Genomic DNA, 27,639 nt, shown 5'->3' with positions numbered 1-27,639 from the left:
CATCAGCTCCAACAATATTATAAACTGCAGCCACTTTTTATCCCACAACTGACGCTTTAAATCAATGTGTGATGAGCCCGCTGCCACGCCGGTCTCATCAAAAATGGTGCAATACTGCCATCATGTGGACGTTTGTTGTATTTCAGCGAACATCACCGGCATTCTTCTCACACTGAACCAGGAAGCTCAAGAGAAAAAGGCGATTAACGTTCAGTTAAATACGTTAAATACACTCCACACTAATAAATACAGTTTGATCAAAAACGTTTATTCCATGGTGAAAACATTCCTGTCACACACGCACACACCCAATTTTCTTTTTACAAACAGCAAAATTCCATAGTATAATGCATGTGAGGAGACAAAAAAATATCATAAAAGTGACATAAGCACAAAGTGACTGGCTTCTGCAGTTCATCCAGAAATAAAAGGGAACACTTCGAAAGTCTTTTCAGCTCGGTCCATTGGGGAAATCAGAACAACTGATGCTGTTTTTTATCTTTTTTTTTTACTTCAGGAAAATATCATCCTAAGGCAATCTTAAGAGAGGACAGGTTTCCCGTCTGCCTGTGAAGGGCTAGTGCGAGCGAACGTCCACGCGCTCCAGATTCAACGATTGTTCAGGCTGCTTCTGAAAGGCATCGGCGGCTGTGGTAGTAGTAAGTAGTTCATGGATTTGTTTTCCCAGAGTTCCTCAGCATTCCTCTTTGATGTAGATTTGTTCGTCTGTGTCGGACTCCATGTGCTCCAGCCGGTCCGTCTGTCCGTTCATTATCTCATCGGGAGTTTTCATGAACCTGGTGAATATGACAAGGAAGTTTTGTCATTCAGTGAGGTAACCCACAGGAAGAATACATTAAACAATGTTAAATATATGAGGAATAGCCTGACCAATTTTTAAATAGGGTGTCTTTGAAATGGTATACCTGAATAGAAGTCTTTGTCCAGGCTCTTTCCTGATAATGTTCAGTTTGTAGTAGTGTCTCAGTGCTCGCGACATCTTCTCATACGTCATGTTGGTCCTGTTCTGTAAGAGGGGAAAAAAAACCAAAGTGAACACAAGTGGTGCAAAACACGATTTAAAAGAACATTAAACATTAAACCTGTAATACCGGTGTTTCGGCCACTTGGGGGCAGCAGAAAGAAGCTGCAAACACAATAGTGACATCACCGTATATGTATATAGTTATAGTTGATATAGCATGTTTGCAAGCAACAACATTTGTATTGATTAGGACTTTCTGGCCTTCCAATGAATATAAGTCTAACTCCATCCTCTTTTTAAGAGAAACATCTGGCTCTGCATCTGCTAAATGCTCCGCTATATTGACCAGCTTGTCGCTTTGTTTGTCTCCCTGCCTGTCTTTTCTACATTGGGTTTTAATCAAGCTCTCCTGTTGGAAACAGCTGGCCGCTGCAGCTGGTTCCAAGGTTGATGAGAATAGTTTGTGGGATGTAAAATCATCAAAAGGTGACTAAAAAAGCTCTAAGCTCAAGGCGGAACTGCAGATTTGGATGATGTCTCTCTGGGAATTCATCACTTTGAGCAACAGATTTTATGTTACGCATCATCTTTTGAGTCTTAATTGATGTGAAAAATATCAATTAAGGCAGCTTTAAATGGGTCGTTGAGGCATCTGCAGCCTGATCATCGGCAACAATCACTGGACACCCGGAGCCCTCTGCTGAGTGTGTGTTTACCTTGTGGTTGCCCCAGAGCCTGGCCAGGCCATTGGGGTCCATGATGCGGAAGACTTTGCTCTCTGTATCCTCCCAGCGGATGTAGTTCTCGTACCTGCTGTCTGACAGGAGCTGGTAGACGTAGTCCCACAGCAGCCTGCAGTCTGCAATAGAAACATCAGGGAAACACAGTGAGTTTACATGAGACGGTACAGATTTTGCGTCAGTCAGTTCCAAAGAGGCAACATAAGTAACTAAAATCCTGCTGTCTCTGTAATGATCTGCTCATGTTGTGACTTAACTTTTCAATAAAGATATCACCTGTTGGAGCTTTAACCTCTAATCTTTTGACAGCTGAATCTTACCTGCTATCCGTCCGATGGGTATTTGTTGCTCCTCTGGAGGAGACACGGGCATGATGACGTGGTTCCTGTAGAGTGCCTCCTCCTGCTGCTGCATGAGATGCTGTTGCTGCTGCTGCTGGGCCAGTGGTATCTGATGGTGGTGGCTGTGGACTTTCCCCTCACGCCCGTTCTCGAGCGTCACCTGAGACTGGGTTCCACCGCGGCTGTGCCTGAAGTCCATGGCGGCACCCCCGCCGCTCCTGTTTGGGCTGAGGAGCAGGGGGTTCATGATGGTACTGGGCATGAGCTGGATGACGCGAGGAGGGCCCCCCTCCGGGCCCCCAGGGCTGCCCGGGCATGGCGCTTCTCGGGGTGTTGCGCAGCGGCCGTTTGGCGCAGCCGGGGACACTGACAGAGGGTACATTTCCTCAGGCAGGTGGTGGTTGCTGTCGGGCAGCTGGGAGAAGGTCTGCAGGTGGTCCTCATTGGTTGGGCGGGGGTGGTTTGGCTCCGGAGGGGATCGCCTGGTGGTTGGATGGTGGGGGGAGCGGGAGCGGTGCCGCAGCTCGATAGTTGGTGGATGCTGGGGGAGTGGCTCTGTGCCACGTGGTGCCCGTCGTACCGTTTCTATTGTTACAAAAGATACAATATGTCAATATGCATCCACGCAGTCTATATCTGTATCTACATGTATATCTTTATCTTATCGTATTGTGTTATATCAAACTGAATATCTTTGGGTTTTGAACCTCAGCTCTAGTTCTTTCCACTAATTTCTAAAATCATTAGCAGAAGAGTTGCAGCCCCATACGAAAATCACCTTTAAATTGATTATCTAGAACAGAGAACAAATCGTCAATGTGTGGATTTGTGTTGCACAAATTCCCTTACATTCCTGAAGCTAGCTTCCCAGTGTTGTTATGAACACGATTGGGTGTACACAGTGTTGTGTTTGCCGTGCAGGCGTGTCACCAGTCAACAGATATTGGCTATCACAGAGATAAAAAAGCAGCAGTTCAAGACTGTGACCAACTCCTCAAACATCACCACAGAACGGAATCAACACCTCAAATTATTACACATGGCACACTGGTTTCATGGGAAAAGACCACTAGGTGTCACTAATGTCCCACAGTTAAGCTAAGAACTCTCATTACACTATATGTGTGGAGTTTTAGTGAAAGTCCTCTGCTTTATGTTGAAGCAGTTTGCTCTTGTCCCTTCCTTAAGAAGCGATGGCGAAAACATCTACAAACAAGGAAGAGAATCGAGACAAATACCAGCAAACTAATCACTGCAATAAGCTACTGCACTGTGTGCTGCACTGCAGCTTGTTTAAATAAGGCAGCGTTTCCTCATGGAACAGGTTTTAGTGTCAACATGTGAAGTCTTGAATGTTGCCGTGTCACATTTCCTCAGATCAGAGCCAGAAAACAAGATACTAACATGGAGCAAAGACGTGTGTGCTTCTGATCAAAGAGGCAGAGTCACTGTCTCTTATTCTATTTACTGTACCAGACATACAGAAGATCATGTTAAATTTTCCGCACTTTTCGCTGATCTCTATGTTTTATTTGCCTCTGCTTCTTTTACAGAAAATAAAGTTTTTGTATTTTAACACAATGACGACCCTGATACAATTCTTCTGCACATTTTTAGAAGTTATTCCTCTCAGGTGGACAGTATATCAACTGTGAACCAATTTGCATCAAACACAGCCACAATTAGTATTTTTCACCACAGGAAAAGTGACATTACTTAAATAATACAGATTGTAATTGTAATATGGCTATCAATTAGCCTGCTGCTAATTACAAGATCAAATTAGCCTCCTCGCCTATAGCTAGCTAATATTAGATCACTGTACTTGTTGTGGATGTACTGTTGACATCTGCAGTTTAATACCTTGGCAACTTGAGTAAGTTGAGAATAAAGTTCTTGTATTATTACCCCAACTTTCAATGAGTGGTTCAAAAATGACCCATTTACTGCAAACCACATCATAACTGTCATTAGCATAAAAACAAAGCCATTTTGTTTTAAACAGTGAGAAAATTTTACATTTGGTGCATGTTTAACCATCATCAAATCATCAAAAGTTATTCTCATATAGAATTTAAATTATTCTGAGCAAGAACTGTGAGGTGTGGATTTATTATGAACAACTTTCAATCATTTTGGACCCATTTATGGTTCCAATAATCTATGCACCTGAAGGTTATGGTCAAATAAATGTCAACTTTAAGTGCTTTCCTTTATTTTGCCAATATCATCAGAGCACATGAAGGCCTATTGAAATTTATCTCAGAGCTGAAAATGGATGAAATGTGTGCATTAAAGAAAAAAATACCATTTATTGGACTGACCTTCAAGCTTCAGGTGCTGCACAGCGCTTTCAGGCAGCGAGTGGAAGGAGTTCCCGGGGAAGTAGGCAGACGGGTAAAACACATGGGGCTTCCTCTGCTTCAGGATGTGCTGCAGCAGCTCATACAGGACGTCCCCTGCAGAGATGCAAAGGTCAAATGTTACCATACGTCCCCTGGCTGCATTTTGCTCCTGCATAAAATGGGAAATTAGCAGTGGCGTCATCCGCTGAATCAGGTTCCCCTTCTTTTTTCCTCTCTGCTTTCCAGCAACAGGGAACTTGAGCAATAATGGAAGAGACTCTGAGGAGGCAGACAACATGTCAGAATGATGGTCAGCCTGTGGGCTGAAACCATGATGAGCCAAATAAGTCATCATACTGAAACAAAGTTCAGTGGCGGTGGAAGTTCACCCCAAGACAAGATGTCTTAAAAGGCATTGCAGGTTACTTAGTGCACAGCATGACCCCGATGTTGACACAGGTAAATGGGCCATAGCTCGATATGACCCTGGTATTCTCCTTTAAGTGGTAATACAGTAGTGGTGACACCAGGCACAAAGCCTGAGCAGGAAGTTCACTGAATGATTAACAGCAATGACAACAGCTGCTTTCCCAGCATGACAAAGCACGGTTAACAAATAACCTCAGGCACACTGATGTGATTTTAACAAGACTGCCATCACACGCTGCCTTAAGGATTTTTTTTTTAAGGCTTACCATAACAAGGAAATGATTCTCATAAAGGAAGTGATGGTGAACACACAAACACACACTCACCCCTTTCAGTTCTCACTTTCTGGTCCTGTGGCACTGAGTTACAGTCTGGGGAAAATTCCCACCTCATGATGCCTTCGAGTTTAAGTCTGGGTTTAAAATGCTAGTTTCAAACTTCACATGTTGTCTAAACGCTGCATACAAAAAAAGCATGTTTATCATCGTGAATCAGAATTATCAGGAATTGAAAGCCAAAACAGGAGAAAATGTCCTGTCATGTTACAGTTAGTCATAAATGATATATGAAACACCCTCTTGGGCTTCATGTGATTCTTATAAAGCAGACTCAGGTTGAAACATGTTGCTGTAACGTGGCTTTACAAACTGTGGGGCTGATCAGTTAAGACATTCCAGGGAAAAAAAAACATTATTATTAGAGCTTCTACAAAGGATAATATGGTGCACAACAGGGACTTATGGGAACTGCACCCTTACAATCCTTCAAAGGAGGAAATGGACACATCGCAAGCCGCAAAAATGTGCTCTGTTCCCTAAAATGATGCTTTCACTGATGTCACTGACAACTGGGCCAAAACAACTACTAATATCGAAATTTAATCAATCACTGACAGTTTTATCGCTCCACTGCCTTTGTTTTTGGTTGCTGATACAAAAATAAAATAATGTCAATGTCATATAGAGACAACTAAAACCTGCGATGATGAATCACATTTTCCACAATGTTTTTCCACAGAACTCAATTTCTTGACAGGATATGAAAGTTTTTGCTAAGTTGAAATGTAAACATCCTGATACAAGCTTGACAACAGCTGTCAGCTGGGCCACATCAACAGACACATCAGGGTCTCTGATTGTAGAAATCATACAGAACAGAGCAGCTTTTACTTTCTGTTCAATAAATGCTCAAAGACATAAGGATTTTAAGTGTTAAATAAAACAATAAATACAGGAATAACAGCTGAATTAATACATAAATAAAAGGTTACAGGTAGTTACGTCAGTGGCGGCATAGAGCTCAGCTTTATACACGGCAAGTGATCGATCCTGTGATCAGTCATGTAAAAACTGGTGCAATTATGCATAGAAACTCTTCTTCTAAGGGAAAAAAATGATAGTTACACTGACAGCATAAATGTAAAGATTTGTAGAAATGTAGAATATGTTAAAATTCATTATTTCCTGACTAAAGAGGCCATATTACGAATTTTGCATATTTAAAATATCTTGCGTTCTCAGCTAGCATTAGCTTTGCTGTTGTACGAAGCCTGCTCCGCTTGGGGGTCCTCGCTGGTATGTGTGCGTGTGTTGGTGATGGAAATTTACTTGAAAAACAATCTCTGATGATAATAATATAGCTACATGAGCATTAGCTTGCCACCCCACTCTTATGACTGTCACCCTGACCTACACCAAGACGTCCAAAACTCTGCACAGGAGAACTTTTTAGCTTTATTTTCATGCGCCTGGCTGCTGGCGTTGCCGGGGCAACAGTTGAGGTTGGTCTGTACTTCCTGATCAACCGTCTCCTACTTCCTCCCCTCGCAGCCTCGCTGTAACAGCTGCCTCCCTCCACTGTCGCCTGACAGTGCTGCCTTCCCTCTTCTGCTCCAGCTGACTTTATTGATTTTTAAAGGGTGTAGTTTTGCTGTAAACACATTGATTTTAAAGCTGCACTGGCGCAGGATTTCATGTACAAATAAACTGTAGTATTAGTCTAAACCACAGAGCACAAAGGACAACAGTTGACAAAGGGTCACAGTGTTCGCCGCAATTCAATTTTGTTGGGAGGAAAAATGTGGTCACAGATGCGGATTTACCAAGTGTTTCACTCATCTGTGAGGAATCCACACCATCCATTCATTTAGATTCCTATCAGTCATTTTGTGACAGCAGGTGTCATTTTTTTCCCTTCACAGAGGAGCTTCTATGTACAATTGCATCAGTTTTCCATAGCTTTTCTGAAACTAGTCACAGTGTTTCCATGATCTAAACCTGGTCTTTCTTCCTAGTTGGTAAATCTCCTTTTCCAGTCTGGGTCTTTCTCCAGTTGGACTAAAAAACATGTCTAATGCAATCAATGAAAGTGACTCATTTGTAAAACTTTTCACTGATGCCTCCAATTTTCCCAACCTGGAATACACCTAGAATATCTCACAGAAATTCATGAGGAGGTGGAAAGCATACCGGAGTGGGGGGATCGGTAGCGGAAGTCCTCCTTGGTGAGCAGCAGCAGAGCTTTGCCGTTCATCTGGAAAGAGCCGCTGGTAATCGGCCGCAAGGCAAACTCCTTCTCTGCCCATCGCAGCCACTGGGCCACATCCTCCCTGCTCCAAAACACTGGCTGCAAACCTGGAGGTGGAAGGATTTGGGGAAAAGGAAAGAAGGGAAAGGAAGAGGATGAAGGAAAGGGAATTGAGACAAAGGTTTGGTAAAGAGGCAACAAAGTGGAGGTGAAAAGGAAAGGGCGGAAGAAAAGAAGGATGAGATCAATGAAGAGGAAGGCAGAAGGATGTGGGGTAGGGGTGAGGAAGGAGGGGAGGGTGAAGGGGAGGGAGGAAAGGAGGAGGGGAAGGGGGGTGGGAGAGGAAGGAAGGAGGCAGAGGCGGTAAAAAGGATATTGAGGAAGTGAAGATAAAAGCCAAAAGGAGGGAGTGATTACGGGAACGGCAGCAGAGATAAAGAAAAAAAAGATGAAGGAGGAGACAGTCAGAAAGGGAGAGGAGGTTAGAATAAAAGATTAAAAGATGAGAGGTTAAGAGGAAGAATACAGAATGAATCATAAGGATAAAAAAGAGGGGGGGGGGGTATATGAGAAAGACAGACTGTTATTTTATTTGATCTGCTCTGATCTGTGCTGTTCTTCGCTCTCTGAACTCCAGAGACAGGCACATCAGAGGATGGGCAGTTTATTAGTTTGTGTATAAATGGCCAAGGACGCATGGAGGGAACAAGAGCAGAGGAAACAGCAATGACAGTATCTCTTTTTATTCTCCTCCCTCGCACTCTGAAATATTTCTCTCACTGCCGTGGGAACAGGAGTGTGAAACATCTGCACTGCTGACCAACAAGCATTTAGAGGTAGCAGGGAAAGAAAAGAGAACAGTGTGAAAGTGGAAAAAAAAAAAATCGGAACAAAAGCTCGATTTTTATCTGAATGTTGAGCAGAATGCTGCAAAAGCTGTAAAATGTTACTCAGATCTGCTGTGAATGCAGACATGAGCTTATTGGAGTTAAACTTCAGTTAGTGGAGAAACGCATTTTGTTCCTGCACACAAGTTAGCTAACAAAATGGCAAGAAAGAAACGTGGTCAAAATCTATATAAAACTAAAATACAATACCATTTTGCACAAAAATGTGTGGTCTGAATTTGATTATATGTTTGCCCTGAAATACAGTAATTCGGGTGTCTTTGTACAGGTATTACTTGGCTAACACCTGTGTACAAGCTAGCTAGCTGAATGGCAAAGAACTACAACTACAAACTATTGATAAAAACATAAACAAGGTTTATGTTTTGCTTTATTAGGCTATAATATTTGAGAGCTAACTAATTAACTCACTTCACCCTTGCGGCAAAAACAAAAGCTGAAGCTAATGTGGACATCATAAAATGCAGCTCGCTAAATATACATTAGCTCTGGGAAACCGCAGTGTAATGAAGTGACTGAAAATGCCACCAAATTTTCTTGAGAAAGAAGAAACTTTTTGTCCCCTTTAGTCAAAGTAGCCAAAATAAAATTAGCTAAAATGCTAACCTTAATAATAAGGTATGCCAAAACACACCAAGCTTCATTATATTAGTGCCCTCCTCCTTTACAGTTGTCTTTTTTTAACGTTACAATCACATTTTACAAGGCCAGATGTGCTTTTGTTGTGAAATGTTCTCAACCCCTGATATGCTCTGACAAAAAGGATCTATATTTTTAGCCTTACACATAAACATTTTTGATCCTTCTTTATCCTGGTTAACGCAGATACTGCCACCTCATAGTTTTGCACTCTGTGTAACCCAATGATTTACAGTATGACTCAGACTCGCCTCCCTCTCTTTTTCTATCTCCTTCTCTCTTTCACATGCATAGACACATAAAAACAGTCTTGCGACAGTGTACAGCTCCGATCAGAAGGTCCATGATACCCACACGGAGCGTAACTACTCATTTCTTACATCTCACTTATCGCCCGGCCTCAAACACTTCCTCTGGGAGTCGGACAGCTGTTATCTTTGGCCGCCAATGTCACTGTCACACAAGTAATAGGAACCTTGTGCTCGCTTTCAGGCCTCTCCCCCTTCAACCCCCCACCCCCACCCGTCAAACAGAGGAAGTTTTCACAGAGAGCAATCAATATAAAATGAAACCCTGTCTAGCTTGTCAGATTCCCATTTCTTTCCTTCCCTTCTAGTCCTCTATATTCAGATAGCGGCACGAGCACTGCCGATAAGCCCAGGAAGGCCCAGGTTATCTGAAGCACAGCTTACAGTCTGTCAAGCTCTGACCCTCAGCTTGTCAACAGACATCCTCAGAAAGTGTCAGGGAATGGGATACAGGTGTTTCACAGCCACAGGAGCAAGTTTTGGGCTGATAAAGAACTATATTTCTTCATATTTTTTTCCTGGGTTTCTACTTTGGTCTGAGCACTGGCTCAGAATTCATAGCTGGGCTACATTATCTCTACCCTCTAGCATGTTTAATAGTCTGTATGTAAATGTGCTTGTTTTTAATCCCTGTCCCTTAACATTGGTGATTAAATTTGATTCAGTATGAACTTCCAATATGAGTGGTAAAAAAATCTAGGATATATTAAGTTATCCTTTATTACACGGGGAGGACATGCAGACCAGTGACCCACAGTTTTCAGTCCCCTTTGTCCCAAATTTGTCCCTTTTTTAACTTCTACAAATGACCTTATGTTTAAATTTAACTGGACTACATAACAGGAATAGATCTCGGATGTACTGGAATACTCCTAACTGACTACATCATTGACTTTCTATCAATATTGAATCAAGCTGCCATCTGCACTGAATACACCAGCTGTACGTTCGTCTCTCGTGGCTGACTTGTGAGAGCAGCGAGGCCGGGGCGGGCAGCAGTGCAGCACGGGTCGCGAGGTCATGGCTGCGGTATGCTCTCTCCAGGGCCAGAGAGAGGTGCTGCTTTGCCAAAACCCCTCCGAGATCCGGTCTGCCGGCCTCAGCCATCTGCACAGAGCCCAAAGGAGGAAGCAACAAGGGGAGCAGAAGGGAAGAGGAGGAGGAGGAGGAGGAAGAAGGGGGCCCAAACAAATGTGTCCCACAACGCACTTTGGCAGGAAGCAATCCAGCGTGGGCTCTGTTTCAGCACAGGAAACTTCCTGCGGTAAGGTTAGAGAGTGACGCCGGGAGGTTTATTAACAGACAGCAGCATGCAGACGAGAAAAGGAAGAGTGGAAACAGAAAGGAAAGTGATGAGAGCAGCAGTGGATAGTGTGTGACGACGGGGAAAAAATGAAGGCAGATGAGGTAAAGTAGCAGGAGCAAGAGGATTTAACAAAGATACAAAAAGAGGAAGGAGGCACACAGGAGGCGAAACAGGTACTGAGGAAGGAAAAGCAAACAGGAAGCAGAACGGGTACTAAGGAAGGAAAGGCAAACAGGAAGTGAAACAGGTACTGAGGAAGGAAAGGCAAACAGGAAGTGAAACAGGTATGAAGCCAGTACTCAAATGAAGCTCACAGGGTGATCATCATGCTCAGCCCTGAATTTCTGCTCATATCTGATTCTTTTGACTGTTCATAACTATTCTGGGATGTGAAAATATATGAAGCTCACGCTCACATAGCATAGACTTCTTCCATACCCTTCGATTCGGACGGTGCACTCACGCAGGCAGTGCTTTGCTCACTCTTTTGCTGACATGCCCGCTGCAACACCGCTCACCTGAAAGCTGTCACTTGCCGCCACTGTTTGAACTGTTCATTCAGCATTTCAAATATCATTGCCAAATATCAGAATCACACATTAATTAATTACTAATTATTAATAAATAATTAATTAACCCTGCATCCATATCTACTACTAAGATAAAGTGACAGTGGTGTTGAAAAGTGGTATAAACAGAAGAGCTCAGATGTATTACTGTACTTATAAATCCATCTTTGCAACCGATTTCAGTTACAGTCTGGATCTTCTGCTTTTGGTTAAATCAAGTGTCTCTCCAAATACAAATCAAGTCAGTCACTTTTTTTCTCTCTCTCCACTGACGTGTCTCTGTGTCCTAACACTGCTCACCGAGCTGCCAGAACTATGTCAGCCTTACGTGAATCACGAGGATGTAGTCGCAGGCTTGTCAAGACCGATCATTTCGGATTTGAGTTTTAAAACCTGAGTCACATTCCAGTTGCGAGTTTCAGGATCTTATTTTGTATCTCATGTCCATGTGATTTGCACAGGAACTGACTCTAAACATGATGGGAAACTTTCTGTTGCAGTGCGAGCAGTGAGACACAAACAACCTTTGCTTACTTTGAGGTGGAAAGAAATATGGATGGCATGTGCAGGGAGGGAGGAGAGGAGAGAGAGAGAGAGCACCTTTGACCCTGACGCTCTTCTCCTTCATCACATTCACACACTTCCTTAAACTGATGTCATCTCTGGTTGTTTTCTGCCACAGAATCTGTAACAGATTTGTTGCAGCTTACAGGAAGAAAATCAATTTCAGTCTTCCTTGTCATCAGTCCCTGCCTTTGTTGAATGTGTCTCAGGTTTACAGTACTCATGAGAGTGTATATGCGTGTGTTTCTGAGTATGTGTGTGTTTACATTGAATAAAACCGTCAAACGTGACAGCAGCAGGATCCCAAACCCTTGACTAAACCGTGGGCTCCTAATCCTCTCTGATGACACATAATTTTCACTCTGTGGTTTCTCAGGCCCCCGCTCATGCTCGCTAACACACATACACACACAGAGCGCACAAGTTGCCAAGGCAACTCATAAGCGCTTGGGATGAATGAAGGGAAGAGGAGGATGAGATCACTGGTATCTTGTTTCGTTGTTGCGGTACAGAAGCCCTCAACTTCCCCTTGCAGCCAGACGAGTTAATGAGGTCCGTCCTGCTGTGAAGCTTAAAGGTCCCGTCCAAAATCTGTTTAGCTCTGCACGTCTCACCAGCGCTCATATCACCGCCATACTGCTGCTTATTTTTCTCTCACCCAGCTGAAAACTGCACCAACGACTGCCTCTCTTTACTTGGACTGACAAAAGACGGCTTTCAACTGTAACCCCCGCTCCTGGTGGCCATTTTAATAAAAGATCCACAGATTTTGGGCAAACGTTGGAGCTCAGCACAGATGATCAGATTCTGGTTCATTTCACAGCAGCTAATGTGTCACTGTGTCCTAACTACACTAACCACTTCATGTATGTAATATTTTCACGTTGGAAAAATGGTGATTTTGAGGTACGCTACAAAAGTCCCTTGATTTTTTTTTATTGTGTTATTACAGTCCCTCAATTCAACACAGAATGTAAATGGAGGACCTACTCACAGCTGATAAAAGTGAAACAATGACAGTATTGTTGAGTCTATAAAATGTTTGGGCACAGTGAAATATACAGAGCCCAGAGCCCGAGATGATGATGACCAACAGTCCAAAACCCAAAAATGATGACTTTAATGTCATACACAAATAAAGCAGGGAATAGCAGAAATCCACTGGATAACATTTTCGTAGATGGCATAACAATTAATGAATAATCAATTAATTGCTGATTCATTTTCTGCCAATCAACTAATTGATGAATCAACTGATCATTCCCAGTCCAGTGGCCGACTCAAAAAGTAACAAAATGATAAAACCTGAGAACTCTTTCAGTTCGCTATTTGTGAAATTGCCAATTTAGCGGTAGCATTCAGAAGACATAAGTTGATGGACTTTCAATGGTGAATGCTGAGTGTCATTTCCTCTGCGTGCATCAAACAGTTGGCTACATTGTTTGTATTCTAACTGACGACTGCTTGGTCATAGTGAACAATACTGGTATGTAGTTTAGCACTGGGACACATTTGAGAAAAAGCTAGCTTTACTATGTTAGCATCAATGTCGGTCTTTTTTTGCTATTTAACATGATAGCTAACAGGTAGGCCTATATTTAAGTGTGTATAGTTAACATTAAAGCATTAGTATGTACTATAGCATTGGGACACATTAGAAGAAGGTAGCATTAAAACATTAGCATCAACATCAGTGTTTTAGCAAGTTAACCTTATAGCTAACACGTACATTCAACTTGGTATAGTTAACTTAGTCACATTCATTTGTTGTATAGCATTGGGAAACAAATTGCAAGGAGCAATCTTTACAATGTATGTAGCATTAGCGTCAGTGTTTTTGCTCGACAACCCCATAACTAAGTTAATTTAATAGCATTAGCATGTAGAAAATGTGGCGAGTGCTAAGAGGTAAATTGAAGTGACACTTCTCAGTGTAGAGCTAATGCACAGTATTTCACAGTAAAGCCAAAGTCAAGACAGCCTGCACTGACCAACTCCATCTGGACACAAATCGTCCTCCTTAACATCCTCTTTACTTTGTCTGTGGACCTTCCTGAACGGATCAATAGCCACACAACAGGCAACAGCTACCTCCAGCATCTGTTTCTACCCTGCTTGGTATGCATTCAGCCATTAAAGTTTTCAATAGCACTCATAGCACTTGATGAGTGACACAAGACAAAACTAAAGTCTCAACATATGAGAGTCAAAATCTCAGTTTATGTTAGGTTTGCCAAAGGTCATGCATATTCATTTCTAATCATTTCAAAACAGCTGTTGATTGAATGTGTCAAGTTTCCCTAGTGCTTTATGCATTTCTGAGCATTTTCTTTCTCTCTATTTGTAAAAGTGGAGCTGCACACATGCTGTATTTTGAGTCATACTAGAATATGAAAGTCACAGGTACTGCTTTCTGCCTGAAACTCCTGACTTTCAACCGTGTAAATATACACAAAGACACGACCGATGCATATGAAAATCTCACAGAGGGTTTCTGCGTAGCCTGAACTGAATGAACTATAACTACATACACAAAAAAAAGGAAGAAAAAAAAAGAAAAAGGGGAAAACAAGCTTTGCTGCATCAGTACGGCTGGGACTTTGCTCTCCTTAGTCACTCAGTTCTTCAGTAAATGTTTGCCTTTTCTCTTGAAGCAGAAGTAGGCGGATATTGGTCTAGCTATCTCAATAGAGAGAAGATTTTTCTTTCTCCAGACAGAGGAGGTGGAGGAGGAGGAGGAGGAGGAGGAAAAAGGAAGGAGGAAGGAGGAGGAGGAGGGCTGGCCATGACCTTCTGACACCCTGACTCAGGGACATGTGGGTATGAGAGCAACACAATTCCATAGTTAAGCCTCACACACTATTCATCTCCCCTCGCTTTGTGTGTCTCTGTGCATTGATTCCCTGTCAGGTGGGTGCGGTGAGGGAAAATCCACCTCCACACACACACTTTTACTTTTCACTCAAGAGAAGGCCCCCCACCCCCCCATATTCATCCTCCACTTCCTCCACCGGCATGCACGTGCCTGTCCCCGTCCAGCAAATCTGGACTTCATCCAGCCAAAACAAACATAAAACAGATCATCAATCACACAGAACTTTAATGGCCAGGAAGTAGCGCGACCTGTTTTTGATAGCTTGTTGTTGAGCACAGGAGCAAGCCAGCTCTTGTAGGTTAGTTCCTGAATCCAGCGTCAACTGCCACTCTTCCTTTTGTTCAGGAGCCAAATTTTTTTTCTCTCGCTCACTTTTTTTATTTGGAAATGCAGAAGCTTCAAAGACATTTGTTAACTAAATCAAAAGGTCTACACTTGTCTGAAACATTCACATACACACACACTCACACCCTGTAAGCTCTGCATATACTGTTTTTTTCCATGTGGAGAGTGAAGTCAGCATTTTGTGCAGTGCAACACTTAGGTGCTCACGTCTCATGCAGGTCTTCCATGGTAGCGTTTCAACCTTCTCCTCTCAAACTGACTACTTGTGAAGTCTCACCCCACGTTGCAAAGACTGATTTTCTCTTCTCAGATTGTTTCATTTAAATAATTTTCAGAAGTGCACCTACACACGAATAATTTAATGTTGCTTAAATATGTTTTCATTTTTCCCAGCGCTGGGATCCACGGGTTACTGATTCATGTCATTTATCTCCACAGTTTTTCATACTGCAGAGCAGCAAGCGTTTCAATGACAGTTGGAGTGGAAATCCATCAAAGTCTCACTTTGAAATGTTGTCTCCATCTTTACTGGTAAGTAAGGGTTTCCACACTGCAGTTCCTAGAATCACTTGTCAATTTAGGGGGAACTCCGCTGATTTAAGTCAGAATGACTTTTTTTTTTTTTTCTTCGTCACAGAGACAACATGAGAAAACAGTTGTGTCAGGTCTAATCTGTGGCTCTGGGGGAGTTTTTTAAATGTAAAAAAAAAAAAAAAGAAAGAAAAGTGACTATGTCCCACTTGCAAGCTACTAATTCTAAGTTCATGCTTCATGCAAGTGTACTCAAAAAGTATGCACACTAAAAAAATACCCCATATATACAAGCTATTCACCGCAGCTAAACATTTAAATAAACTGCTGCTTGCAGTGAGTTTGTCTGTCTCTATCTAAGAAAGGCAAAAATGCAAAAAAAACGTAATTTCTTCCAAAGTCGCAGTTTGATATTACATGAACTCTATCATTTTCTGCACATGCGAAACAGTAAAAAAATGTTCATTGTACTGCAAAGATAAATATAAGACACATACTGTAGCGTGCAGTATGGAATTGAGACGAAGGTGAGGGGCTTCATAGACATTGATGTTGCATTATGGGAAGTGGAGGATAGAGTGGTTTGGGATTTTGGACCATACTAAGGACTAACAGTCAGGACTTTTCAGCCCCTGGAGCTTTAGTGTTTTTAATCTGTCTCTTGCACGTTCACCAACTTTGAAGGTGCAATACTAAATCTCCAGAGTGCCCCCTTTCAAACAGTGTTGTCTGCTGTCAGCCTGACGATGAAGTGTACCTTTCTGTAGGTGGTCTGTTATTCTGCTGAAACCCAGCATTTCTTTTTCGTATTTTTAACATACAAGAGATATGAAACACACCACCTATGTGACAGGAAAGAGCAGCGACCAAACCCAGTGTTTATAGAGAGGCAAAGAAAAAGATTTCATCAACTGGAGGATGAGCGATTGTGCTTTTGTGACTTTCCGTTAAATCCTGAAATCAACAGGCCGTCGGTCAGACATACGAGTGTGTGTTCACTGTGACGTTCAGTGTAAAACTCTGTTAGAAATGCCATGTGGAGCGCGTCGCGAACAGGAAGAGAAGGGGGCTGCGCTCAGCTCACTCGCTGGCATCTGAGAACAGTTTCCCTTTCAGAGGAGAAAAGAGAGCCAGTTAAAACACACACACACACAGACACACACAACAACAACAACAACATTTATTCAGGAAGCGCCGTCTGCCCACTCAGGAAATTCCTGAGGACAAGAGCTGCTTCCAGGGGCAGGAAATTTCCCCTCAGAAAGACCAAACACACACACGCACGCACACACACACACTTTATAACATCAATTCCCCCGCACAGTAAAAAGGGTAATATACCACAAAGAAAGGGAGAGAGAGACCAATGAGAGACTGCTGAGGGGGTTTGCAGTCATGTATGGTAACACACACGCACGCGCGCACACACACACACACACACACACACACACACACACACACACACACACACACACACACACACACACACACACACACAAACTTACTCATACACACACACATACAATATACACCTACACTACCTCTGGCAAGCTTTGCACAAAGACACAAGATTCACTCACACTCATCCACCCACTCGTACAAGCATGCATAACGCAAACCCAGCTGTGAGCGTGCGCGCACACACACACACACACACACACACACACACACACACGCACACACACACAGAGCAAGGAAACCAGCCAGTCTTGTTTCCATGGACATAGATTTTTTTAAAATCACCCAGTAAGATATTTCTACTCTTGCAGCCACTGTTCTTTGTATTCCCTGCATGTTTACTGTAAAATAATATTGCAATACCTTGTGTTTTAGACCTTTAAACGATTCAGTGTTTTCCCACTGACTAGCTCTCAGTTGCATCATGCACTGAGTACGTGGGCACCATGATGAGCGACGCCGCCTGGATTGTGACTGAACTAAAACCCGACAAATCCAGTTCGGTTAACGTCAGCGATCCTTTATGGTGAGCGGTGGTGAAAAACCTCCCAGGCCTGGTCGTGCTTGTCTCGGCACAGAAAAACAAACAAAACATTGCGGGTGGTTGACAGCACTCCTCCGCTAGCTGTTTAAAGCAGAACATTTGTCTACTCACAGACTAATACTGCTAGATGATTCCTTTAATGACCCGTTTAATGTGGATTTTTTTTAAAGCCACAATGGAATAAAAAAAATCGTTTTCTACAAATGTGTAATTCATGTGTTGTAGTGGGGCACCACCTGTTTTTAGTTAATAAACTAAAAAGCTAGAATCCAAGTGTATAGTTACCGTGTGGCTCTAGAAAACAAAGTCCATGCTCTTTGTTCTAATCATTGGCAACAACACAAGGAAATAGAAGGAATAAAGGAATAGTTCAATATTTTGGAAAACATGCACACTCGCTGTTCTTGCCAAGAGTTAGCCGAGAAGTTTGATGCCACTCTCACATCTGTATGGTAAATATGAAACTACAGCCAGGGGATGGTTAGCTTAGCTTAGCTAATGGCTATTAGATTTTGTTTGTTTTATTCCAACAAAAAACAAAGTGTAAAAATGACATGTTATGGCTTTACCTGGGTTTTATGTACTCGGCTATTTCTTGGCTGAGTGCACTGACTTCCCGAAGACTTGTTGTCACCTTGAGGTTACCTGGCAACCAGCGTAGCCTCTGGGAAGTCTATTCTACTGCAAACTCAACAAGCAAATAGTATACAATGGAAATATTATTCATTATTCAACTATTGATAATGACGTTTTATTATTTTCTATAACGCCCCCACATTTTGATCACATTATGGATGTATAATGCCCTTGAAATGCAATTCAGCTGTACCACATGTTGTTCACCTTATGAACTGAATATTCTTAGATACAAAATATACCCTTCTGCATATTATATCTAAACAGCGTGCTTCTCATGTTTCCATTTCAATACTTTATATTTCCATGCTTGTATTTTTAACTGTCTTTACATGGTAGTATATTAACATAGACACACTCTTCTGTATAGATTACTTATTGCTTAACATTGTACAACAGTATAGTATTGCATTTCATTTCTGCTTAGCACCCCTCTTTATTCAGTTTTTTTTCCCAATATACCTATATTATTATTATTATTATATCTCAGTACATATCTATAGTTTTCTTTATGTATGTACATATAGTATACTCATAGTGTCTATGCAGTTACTTTTTAATGGATATTGAGCATCATGGGAACAAAAGGTTTCTTCAGAACGCTCTTATCTCTTATCTCATCATAAATACACGTTGCCATCATGCATTTGCTGACATCTGACTGCACAAAATCAGAGGCGTTTATATTGAACTGCTTTTTCGAATGGAAAGTATTTTTAAAATTATTTAAGATTCAGTGCTTCACAGAACAGCAGCCAAAAAAGCCAAAAGCTAAAGCAGAAAAGACCTAAAGAGAAAGTGAAAGGAAGTAAATTAAAATGCATTTGTCATGTGGTCGGGGTTTGTAGTGTGTTACAGTGATGTCTGACTGAAAGGGTTAAAACTGAGCCTGGTAGCATTCTTTAGTTGAGGAGCAGGCTGCAACTCTCCCCGATCTAATCCACTTCCTCCCCAGGAAATGGAGAAGGCGGATTTCTGCCCACACTGCAATTTCCTCCCTCATTCTTTTTCTTTCTGTCTTTTTCCCCCCCCTCTCCTCCTCCCTCCTCCTCCTCCTCCTCCTGCTCTCTTCCTTCCCTCTCCCCCCTCAGGACAGAGCTCCCTCTGAGTGTGGGGGTTAATGTACAGCTTGTTTTCCAGCATGTGTGTTTAGATAGGCAGGAGGAGAAAGGACGAGCAGAGGTGTTTAAAGACGGCGCGCGGTGACAAAGACATGTTGCCGTCTGTCTGGGGGAGAGTGGATCCCGACCAGCAGCAGCCATAAACTAAACACAGAAGAGAGAAAGAAAAAGAGACGTTTTTCTGACCTGCAGATGTGAGAGTCATGTCTGTGTGAGGAACTGTGTTTGAAATCTGATTAAAACAAAGCAGGACTTCCACGTGTCTGCGGATGTGAACTGACCCATCGGTTTACTCGACAGGAAACTCAACACGGACCTGTTGAGCGTTCTTCCTTTTTCTGCAACAATGCAAAAGAGGAAGTGGGCTGAGGGAGTTTCCTGTGCGTCTCATCCAGCCTCAGCCTGCGCGGCTGCCCAGCCCAGCACCCCCACGAAAGCCCTGAACTTAACACTTGCTAGAAAAAAAAATAAACTGGTTAAATATTGACGGACGCATTGGACAAAGGAGCTCAGGGTTACTCTTTGAACATCGAGCCTATCTCTTGGCACAGCTCCAGCCCCGCCTGCTCTATGATTGGTTAGGCAACAGTGAGCCAAAGCAACCGAAGCAAAGCCCAGAAGAGCCATAAATGTCACAGTGTTGCTTCATTTCATTCACTTACACCTTTTCAAAAGATATTTCCTTGACTGCCTCACCTGTCGCTTTTCTTCCTCTTTTGGTTCAATTAACAGTGGAGAGTTCAGGTGGTGTGAAATGCTGACCAGTTCAGGTTCATCTAAAGCCTGCAGCTGGTTTTCATTGGTATGAAGCAAAGTGGAAAACTTGCTTCTTTTTTTCTACAATATATTTGCTTTGTTCTAATTAAAAGTAGCCAATTAATAGACAATCAGTGTGTAAACATAAGCCACATGACTTCCAATTAGCTTGTTTACTGCTCTCATCAAAAACTAATTCAAGCTACTCTAGCTTTAGCTAATATGACTTATTAGTCTGGTCTTTTCCTCTCTGCTGTTCGTGCCACTTTAAGCTACCAGCCTACAAATCAAGCGGCATTAAAGGTGCCTGTGGGTTTTTTTGGGAAACAAAGAGTTCGATTCACATCGGTGTCACTCACAAAAATGCATCATGTAGACATCAAGAAATGTGCTGAATGCATTTCCTTCCTCATAAAATACTCGAAAATTTGATCTTTTGAAATAACTGAAATCCTGCATTGTTTACATCCATGCCTGCTTGCTAGCTGTCTTGTTCTTCACTGCCTTCGATGGTACATTGCAACATGGTAGCACATTACCCCCACCAAATTGCTATCAATGGAAAACCAACAGCAGAATGTGAATTGCTTCTCTGTGTCCACATGCATTTTCATGTGCAACACAAACAAAACTGGGGACAGTTGTACAAACGGTGCACAACTGTGCGACTAGTCTTCAAAACCATCTAGCCTGATAATCAGACTTTATTGTACTTTATCATCGAATCCAATAATATGTTCATGTTAGCTGTTTTCGGTTTGAGAGAGGGGGATGCTTGTAACGCTTAAACGTAGCACAGCAGCAGCTCAAGTTGCAAAAAGTCATCACGTCAGCCAACCGACTCAGTAACAGTAACTCAATACAACACTATCCATCTTCAGTTTGGTAACGTTACCTAATTTTAGCCACTTTAAGCTACTGGTCAAACCAGACCAAGTAAGGTTGTATCAACAAAATCCCTCAGTGTATTTAACTGAGCAAAATGTGCAGTTTGCTGGTTATAAATTGAACTTTTCCTTAGTGAGAGGAAGAATTTTTAATTTCTTCTTTCAAAACTTATATAGTCTCACTTTAAGAGTTGTTATTTCAATAAAATCTGTTTCATCCATCTGCACGGCTGCGTCAATAACACTTTCTTTTCTGTAGCTGTTTTTCAGGCTTCTTGACATCCTAATCCAGCCTACCAAGATCTGATTGGCTCAGCTGCTTTCTGACAGCGGAATGGCTGTCAGTGAGCACTTTTTTTGGATCAATAACAAAAACTGAGTTGTAATTTGGCTCTAATTTTATTCCAAAGCGGTGGAAATTTCACTGCTTTTATTTTTCCAAACGTTCAATTATTCTTCACGCAGATGTAACCCAGGATTATTTCACCCTGCTCATGCACACAAGGAGGTTCAGGGTGACTCTAATTCAATGATCAGAATATGGTCCTTGAAGAAAAAAACATGCCGACTTATAATAGATTAATATAAGCGTCAGTCCATCATTATTTGTTCTGATTGGCATTCCAGCTGTGACGAGTCATATTCACGTCCTACGCTTAAGCTTTGAGGTTTTCTTCTCTAAATGGTTAAGATTACATTCTTAATCCTACTGAAATTTGCGGGAGTCTTAGCCCCCTTCCCCCAGCCCTCCACTTCTTCAACCCTTTCTCCTCCTAATCATGTTGTCATCCTTTCCCTTTCAATCATTGCCAGCCCGTGTGTTCTCCGCTCCACATTATCTATACCTGACTGCTGTGTAACTGTTGGTTATTCCAAAGCAGCAGGTCTGTCAGTTCTGGTCCAGTGGAAGCGTGTACGGTTCAGGTGTCTGACCCTGGATCTGCTTCAGCGCCTCCCAGCTGAGAGGTCCGGCATGACTGGGCCGGCACTCATGCAGTGATAACGGCGTGTGTTGTCATAATTGGATGTGATGGGTTTTAACTATTAAAGTGATATTTCGCAACATATTTATTTATTCATGTTGGCTCTTCTGACTCTGATAAGACGGTCTACGGCTTCTGTTTGCTGTTCTCTGCTCTCTGATATCACCACCTGCAGAAGCTCAAACTGGATCTACAGAAAATCCCAAAAATGTCACAGTCCCACCCACACGGGTTGATTGACAGGTGATTTACTGGATGAGACAAATAAGAATGTGACTTCCCAGATCACCGCTCTAGCCGAACAGAAACATTTACATTGCGAGACGCTAAAAACACCGACAAAAATCAATCTGTCCTGTTCAAATGACCGACTGATCAATGTGGGTAGGAGTCGCTGCTCATCTGGGTGTGTGTGTGTGCAATTGTGTGTGACTCACGCAGGTGCGCAGGCAGCCTGGCAGGCTCGTCCTCCATTCGGCTGGCTGGCCTCGCGGCGGGAGCATGGACGGGGGAGGAAGTGGAGTTTGGCAGCGGGTTCGCGGAAGGACTGAAAGAGCTCCTCTCCTGCTATGAATAGACACAGAGACACAAAGCATGGCTCACAAAGCTCCACGACGCACCGGCCCTGAACCCAAACAGCCCCACGCCGACGCGCCTCACCTCGCCGTGCACCCACAACATCGACTAGCCTTGGTCTCATCTCTGTACACAGAGGAGTATGTGCTTCTAATAAACTGAAACACAGATCTGTCATGCAAATATTCAGAATGCCACACATGCTTTAGCACATGTGTTGCTTTTTAAAGTCCTAAACTAACCAATACTCTGTTAAGAAAGGTGTCAATCTCAACATAGACAGATTTTCATCATTAATCATTTGTGCTATGAAATGTCTGAAAACAATAAAACATTTCCATCATAATTTCAAAAGCTTGAGCGGACCGTCCAAAACATATCACTGCATATCTACAATGATAGGAAAACAGAAAAGCAATACGTCTGGGAAGTCAGAGCCAGCAAATTTTGGACATTTTTGCTCAATAAATGAAACATTTCATCTACAATTAAATTTTTCGTTGACATATTGTTGATCAACTCATTAATAAATCTACTTATCATTTCACTATGAATTATCACTGTCTTTGCAGCAAACACATTTGACTACTGGAGACACTAGGCAGTCTGGGGCTGCAGCTAATTACTTTTATTGATAGATCTCTATTATTATTTAAAGAAATCGATTAGTTTGAGGCAATAAATTTAAAGTGCTTCTTTAGTCTGACAAACTTGAAAACGCCCTGAATACTTACAATATGACAGAGAGACACAGCAAATGTTCACAACTCTGTTTTGTGTTTCACTTTTGTGTCTCATTTTTGCTTGACAAACCAAAATTTGATCATTATTTTCATCGTTAATGCATGAGCTAAAACAACTGGTCGTTTAATGGATGAGTTGTTTTGGTATTTTTTGAGCAAAAATGTCAAAAAAATAATTCTAACCCTTAGCTCTCAGAAAATGTGACAGACATTTTTCACTGTTTCCTGATGTTTCTCGATTCAGTACAAGAATAATAATCAGCAGATTAACATATGATGGAAATAACTGTAGTGGTGATCAAGTGATCGCTATAAGGGTTATTTTTAATATTGTTATGGTAAACTGTTCAAGTACCATGATAATTGGTACAAATACTTTAGAAGTTGTTTCTTCCAGATGTTGGAATTATATAAAAAAGGCAGATAAAAGTCTCTACCTGCATTTTAAGTCTGTATTTTGGTCTGTTGTCTAAATGGCTCAGTACAGGCCAGATGTAGTAGCAAGGACAGAGATTTCAGTGCTAGTACTTGTTGTTAATAGTAGTAATTCCAGTACTTTGTTAATTCCACTTTTCCCATTTTTCTTCACCACAGAAGCTCCTGAAGCAGTGACAGTTTCATCTCCAGGCACAAACCGGACAGCCAAAACATGCACAGCCCCTCATGTCTGAATGGACGATATTCAAGTGAGCGTTCGAATGTTTTGATGAACACGAACCCTCAGCTGAGAAGTGTTCTTGGATGAGATCGGTTCTGATTTTTTAACAACTGATAGAGTGTTTCAAAAGAAGCCCAAAATGTCACGGTTTCCGTTTCCCAAATGTGAAGATTTGCTGCATGTCTCTGTTTTATGTGGTTCTAAATTAGATAAATTTGGGTTCTGGACTGTTGGTTGGAAAAAAAAAAACAGCAATTCGAGTGTGTCGCCTTGGGCTCTGGGACATTGTGCTGGGTATTTTACTCTCTCTCTCTCTCTCTCTCTCTCTATCTATCTATCTATCTATCTATCTATATATATATCAATGTATAAGACTAAATGATTGCAGTGAAAAAACAGGCACATTTTTCCATAATGAAAACGCCTTCAGTCGCAGCCCTCTCCCAGGATACTCTGATATTTCACACACTCTTAAAACGCTCTGCTGTTGTACAGCACACTTATTGAATCTAGGTTATGGTATGAGGTTTTCCAGTTTGCTTTCATTCTCTGTCGACTGGTTTCCTTTCCTGCAAATGATGGCAGAGACATGAAGCCACTTCAGTTTCTTGAGGAAATGAAGCCTAGTTTCTGCTGTGTCTCCCTTCAGTTTCAGCCTGCTGTCACCACCCAGTCACTCTGAGACCTGCACACCAACTGTACGCACCAGGAATTTCCTGTGGAAGCCAAGCAGTAATCTTTAAGGATTTTATTTCCTCCTCTCTTGGGCGAAGGCTTCTCTACCCCCACTTGACATCCACTTTCTGAAAATTCAGTTGTCCAGAAAATTGTCGGGTTAGCAGCAATGCGACAGGGACAGTCGGGACAAAGCTTGTGATAAAGGCGCTGCAGAAAAGGCAATGGGATTTGTGACAGAACTGGGCTGCAGCATGAAGCTGAGGGGGAGTCCTGCCCACCGGCGGCCGTGGCAGGAAACTTCTCAGAGTGAAGTGCTGATCGTTCCTCAGCGTGCGACTGTTATCATGCAGTGACATCAGACTCAGCAATGAGAAGACATCCCTCAAAACAAAACACCATACTTCACTTTGTGTCATCCAACAGCCCACATTGTTTTCAGTTCTTTCAGGCTGACCTTGACATCCCACACAACAGTTCTATCGTGTTCCCATTACGGCTGCAACTAACGATTAGTGAAGCTGTCAGTTTGTTTTTTGGATTAACAAAATGTGCAAAAAAAAAAAAAATCCAGTCACAAGATCTGAGAGCCCAAGGTGACGTCTTCGAATGTCTTTTTTTGTCTGACTAGCAGTCCAGAACCCAAAGACATCCAATTGAAAAATACACAAAAGCAGCAAATCGTCACATTAAACAAACCAGAATCCTTAAATATTTGCTCGTTTTGCTTGATTACAAAAGGAAACAATTAATCAATTATGAAATTTGCAGACTAATTGGCTAATTTTTAAGCCCTGGTTCCGAATGGGGACTCAGAGCCAGTCCGTGTTGACCATGACTGACTTCAATGTCACAGTTTTCCTTTTCACAGGACTCCAACTATTGGATTACGGATTATTTTCGTTACTGATTAATGAATGACTGATCATTTTAGAGTGCCAAACATGATGACACACGCTACCACCAGCACAAAGTGTATTCTTCACACTGTTTACACAGTCTGACCAGCACTCAGAAAAAACAAGACATCCATTTAATATTCACATTTCAAAAAGTAAGGCTGAAAGATTATCCGTATTGATTACCTATTGAATTTCGCTTCTGGTTAATCAATCAATCAAATGTCAATCACAGAGCCCTCGGTTATTTACTCAGTTTACAATGATGCAAAACAGAGAAAAGTGGAAAGTTGGATTAAGCAAATGTTTGGCTTTTTTGTCCAATGAATGACAATCAATCATCAAAAAAAATAAAAAGTTGCTCATCAGTTTTCTGTCGATCGACTGACTGTTTCAGCTCTAAACCAGAGGAGTTTGTCGGTGGCAGAGCTCCTTTTCCATCCCAATATTCCTCGGACTATATGTGTAATAGGCCTATCAAATAATGACTTTAACAGCCCCAGCTCCTCCTTATCTTGTTTTGTTGTGACTGCACGAGAATCCTCTCTGAACGCTCGCGCTGATGCTCCACGCACTGCCCACGTTTAGAAATGTTGTGTAGGTTACAGCGTGTTCGCCCACCGGCTTTGATCACCTTTATTTGGGCGGTAAATCAAGCGTTTCGCAGACAGTCACGACTTCTTCCCATCAGCATCCGAGTGGAGGCGAAGTAAAAAAAAAAAAAAAAAGCGTGGAGCAACAGATGACTAGCAAAACAAACGCGCCTCCACAGACACGGACGGCGCTACAGCTCGTGCTCCCGGGCTACATGTCTGAGGAGGTGATAGGCAGCTACGGTTAAACCCCTGCGGGAACATCCCGGCCACAGTGCGAGGGACTCAAACCTGTGAGAGGAAAAGTGTCCGCTGAAGGCAAACAAAGAGCACAATATGAGCCGACTTGCGTTACCTTGTTCGCAGCGGAGGAGGATTCAGACATTATCTCCCGTCAACTTCTCTCCCTCTCCTTCCACTTTTCCGTTGTGCTCTCCTCTTTATCTCCTGTTGTTTCCTATAGAAACGCGGCGGCGGCGGCGGCAGGAGGAGGAGGAGAAGAAGAAGAAGAAGAAGAAGCGACAGTCTGACTGCTCGCCTTGTTGTTGCGGGAGAAGTTGTGTGTTTTTTTCATCTAGCCTGCTTTTTCTTTTTTTATCTGCTGGCCGGCTCCATAGCGCGGCTGTCGGCGTGAAAACTTCTTTTGTCTGCGTGTGTTTCCCTTCATATGTCGGCAGCGTGCTGGTTAATAATCCCTTCCTGGAAGAGCGAGACTAAAGAGTGAGAGAGAGCGACGTCCTCTCTCTCTCTCTCTCTCTCTCTCTCTCTCTAGCTCTCTCTCTTTCTCTCTCTCTCGCGCGCGCTGTCTCTCTCGCTCTCTCTCTCGCTCTCTCTCTCTCGCGCTCATTGATCTGGATGTGTGTAAAACGGCGAAATGACGTGAATTCCCAGCATTGAGCCTTGCCCCCTTTTAAAGGGAAACCCGTAGCAGGAAATCGCAGCAGGTCGCGAGGCAGAGACATGGCTGCAGGCTGTGAGCCGCACTGACAGACTGACTGATTTTCTCTACTGTTTTAAAACGTAACTTTAAAGCACATGCGATTATACTACAGCTTTAATGGCGCAGGGCGCAGTGCAAAACACAACAGCAAAAGTGTGACGGAAGGACACATGAAGGCATCAACCTGGAGAAACTCCACATGAAACGAATCATTTCACACTAATGAATCCATTTTTTTTTTTTAGAATTGTTTAAGTATGGATAATATTGCATATTAGATTAGATTAGATTAGATTAGATTAGATTAGATTAGATTAGATTAGATGTCCAACATCAAACCAGAAGTGCAAAAAGCAGTAAAGTGCAGTGATGTACAAATGTATAGATCAACAGAAAGGCGTAGATAGGAATATAAGTCACACACAGAATGAATAAGACATATACAACATGTGCTGGTGTAAGTACAACAGATGGGGCTGCTCAGACATCATATATAGTAACTTGTCAATAGCCTAGCGTTTACAAACCAAAGTATGAAAAGGTCACTTTCAAGTGACATCCACTGCAGAGATGTAGTACAAAAATTCTATAAAATAATAGGTATAGGCTAATAAAAGAGTACCATGTGATAAAAGGAAATTATTATTGCATGTTGTATAGCATGGAGGGAAAAAAATGAAATATACTCAATGCTCAATTATAAAAGCGTTATGAGAAAAGGCACATAGGTATAAAGAGGCTGTCAGTGTGAGGTCCAGG

At 42.3% G+C, this 27,639-nt stretch overlaps 1 protein-coding gene across 5 annotated transcripts; it reads right to left on the bottom strand.

Moving 5' to 3' along the window:
- Nucleotides 1-248: 248 nt before the first annotated feature.
- On the bottom strand, nt 249-26,695 carry etv6 (ETS variant transcription factor 6). Of its 5 annotated transcripts, none has more exons than XM_070991661.1 (8): nt 26,296-26,695; nt 22,234-22,360; nt 7,309-7,473; nt 4,391-4,525; nt 2,046-2,651; nt 1,702-1,844; nt 927-1,027; nt 249-797 (listed from the first exon to the last, which is right to left on the bottom strand). In XM_070991661.1, the coding sequence occupies exons 1-8, from the start codon at nt 26,323-26,325 to the stop codon at nt 695-697; spliced, it is 1,410 nt and encodes a 469-aa protein (XP_070847762.1). In that variant the 5' UTR covers nt 26,326-26,695; the 3' UTR covers nt 249-694. The 5 variants fall into 5 exon arrangements, with proteins under 5 accessions (XP_070847762.1, XP_070847760.1, XP_070847764.1 ...); XM_070991659.1 differs by having other exon boundaries at nt 22,234-22,363; nt 26,296-26,649; XM_070991663.1 differs by lacking the exon at nt 26,296-26,695 and adding an exon at nt 25,982-26,069.
- Between the last annotated feature and the right edge of the window lie 944 nt (nt 26,696-27,639).

This window comes from Chaetodon trifascialis, chromosome 22, assembly GCF_039877785.1.
Source record: "Chaetodon trifascialis isolate fChaTrf1 chromosome 22, fChaTrf1.hap1, whole genome shotgun sequence".
NCBI classification, from domain to species: Eukaryota; Metazoa; Chordata; class Actinopteri; order Chaetodontiformes; family Chaetodontidae; genus Chaetodon; species Chaetodon trifascialis.
Note: the sequence above shows the minus strand (reverse complement) of the source record. Positions and strands in the feature narration are given on the sequence as shown.

Coding starts and splice junctions, on each gene's coding strand:
- etv6 (XM_070991659.1), bottom strand. CDS start 26,325: ATGTCTGAATCCTCCTCCGCTGCGAACAAG. Junction 22,364..26,295: donor CCTCCTCCGCTGCGAACAAG/GTAACGCAAGTC, acceptor GTCTATTCATAG/CAGGAGAGGAGCTCTTTCAG. Junction 2,652..4,390: donor GCAGCACCTGAAGCTTGAAG/GTCAGTCCAATA, acceptor TTGTAACAATAG/AAACGGTACGACGGGCACCA.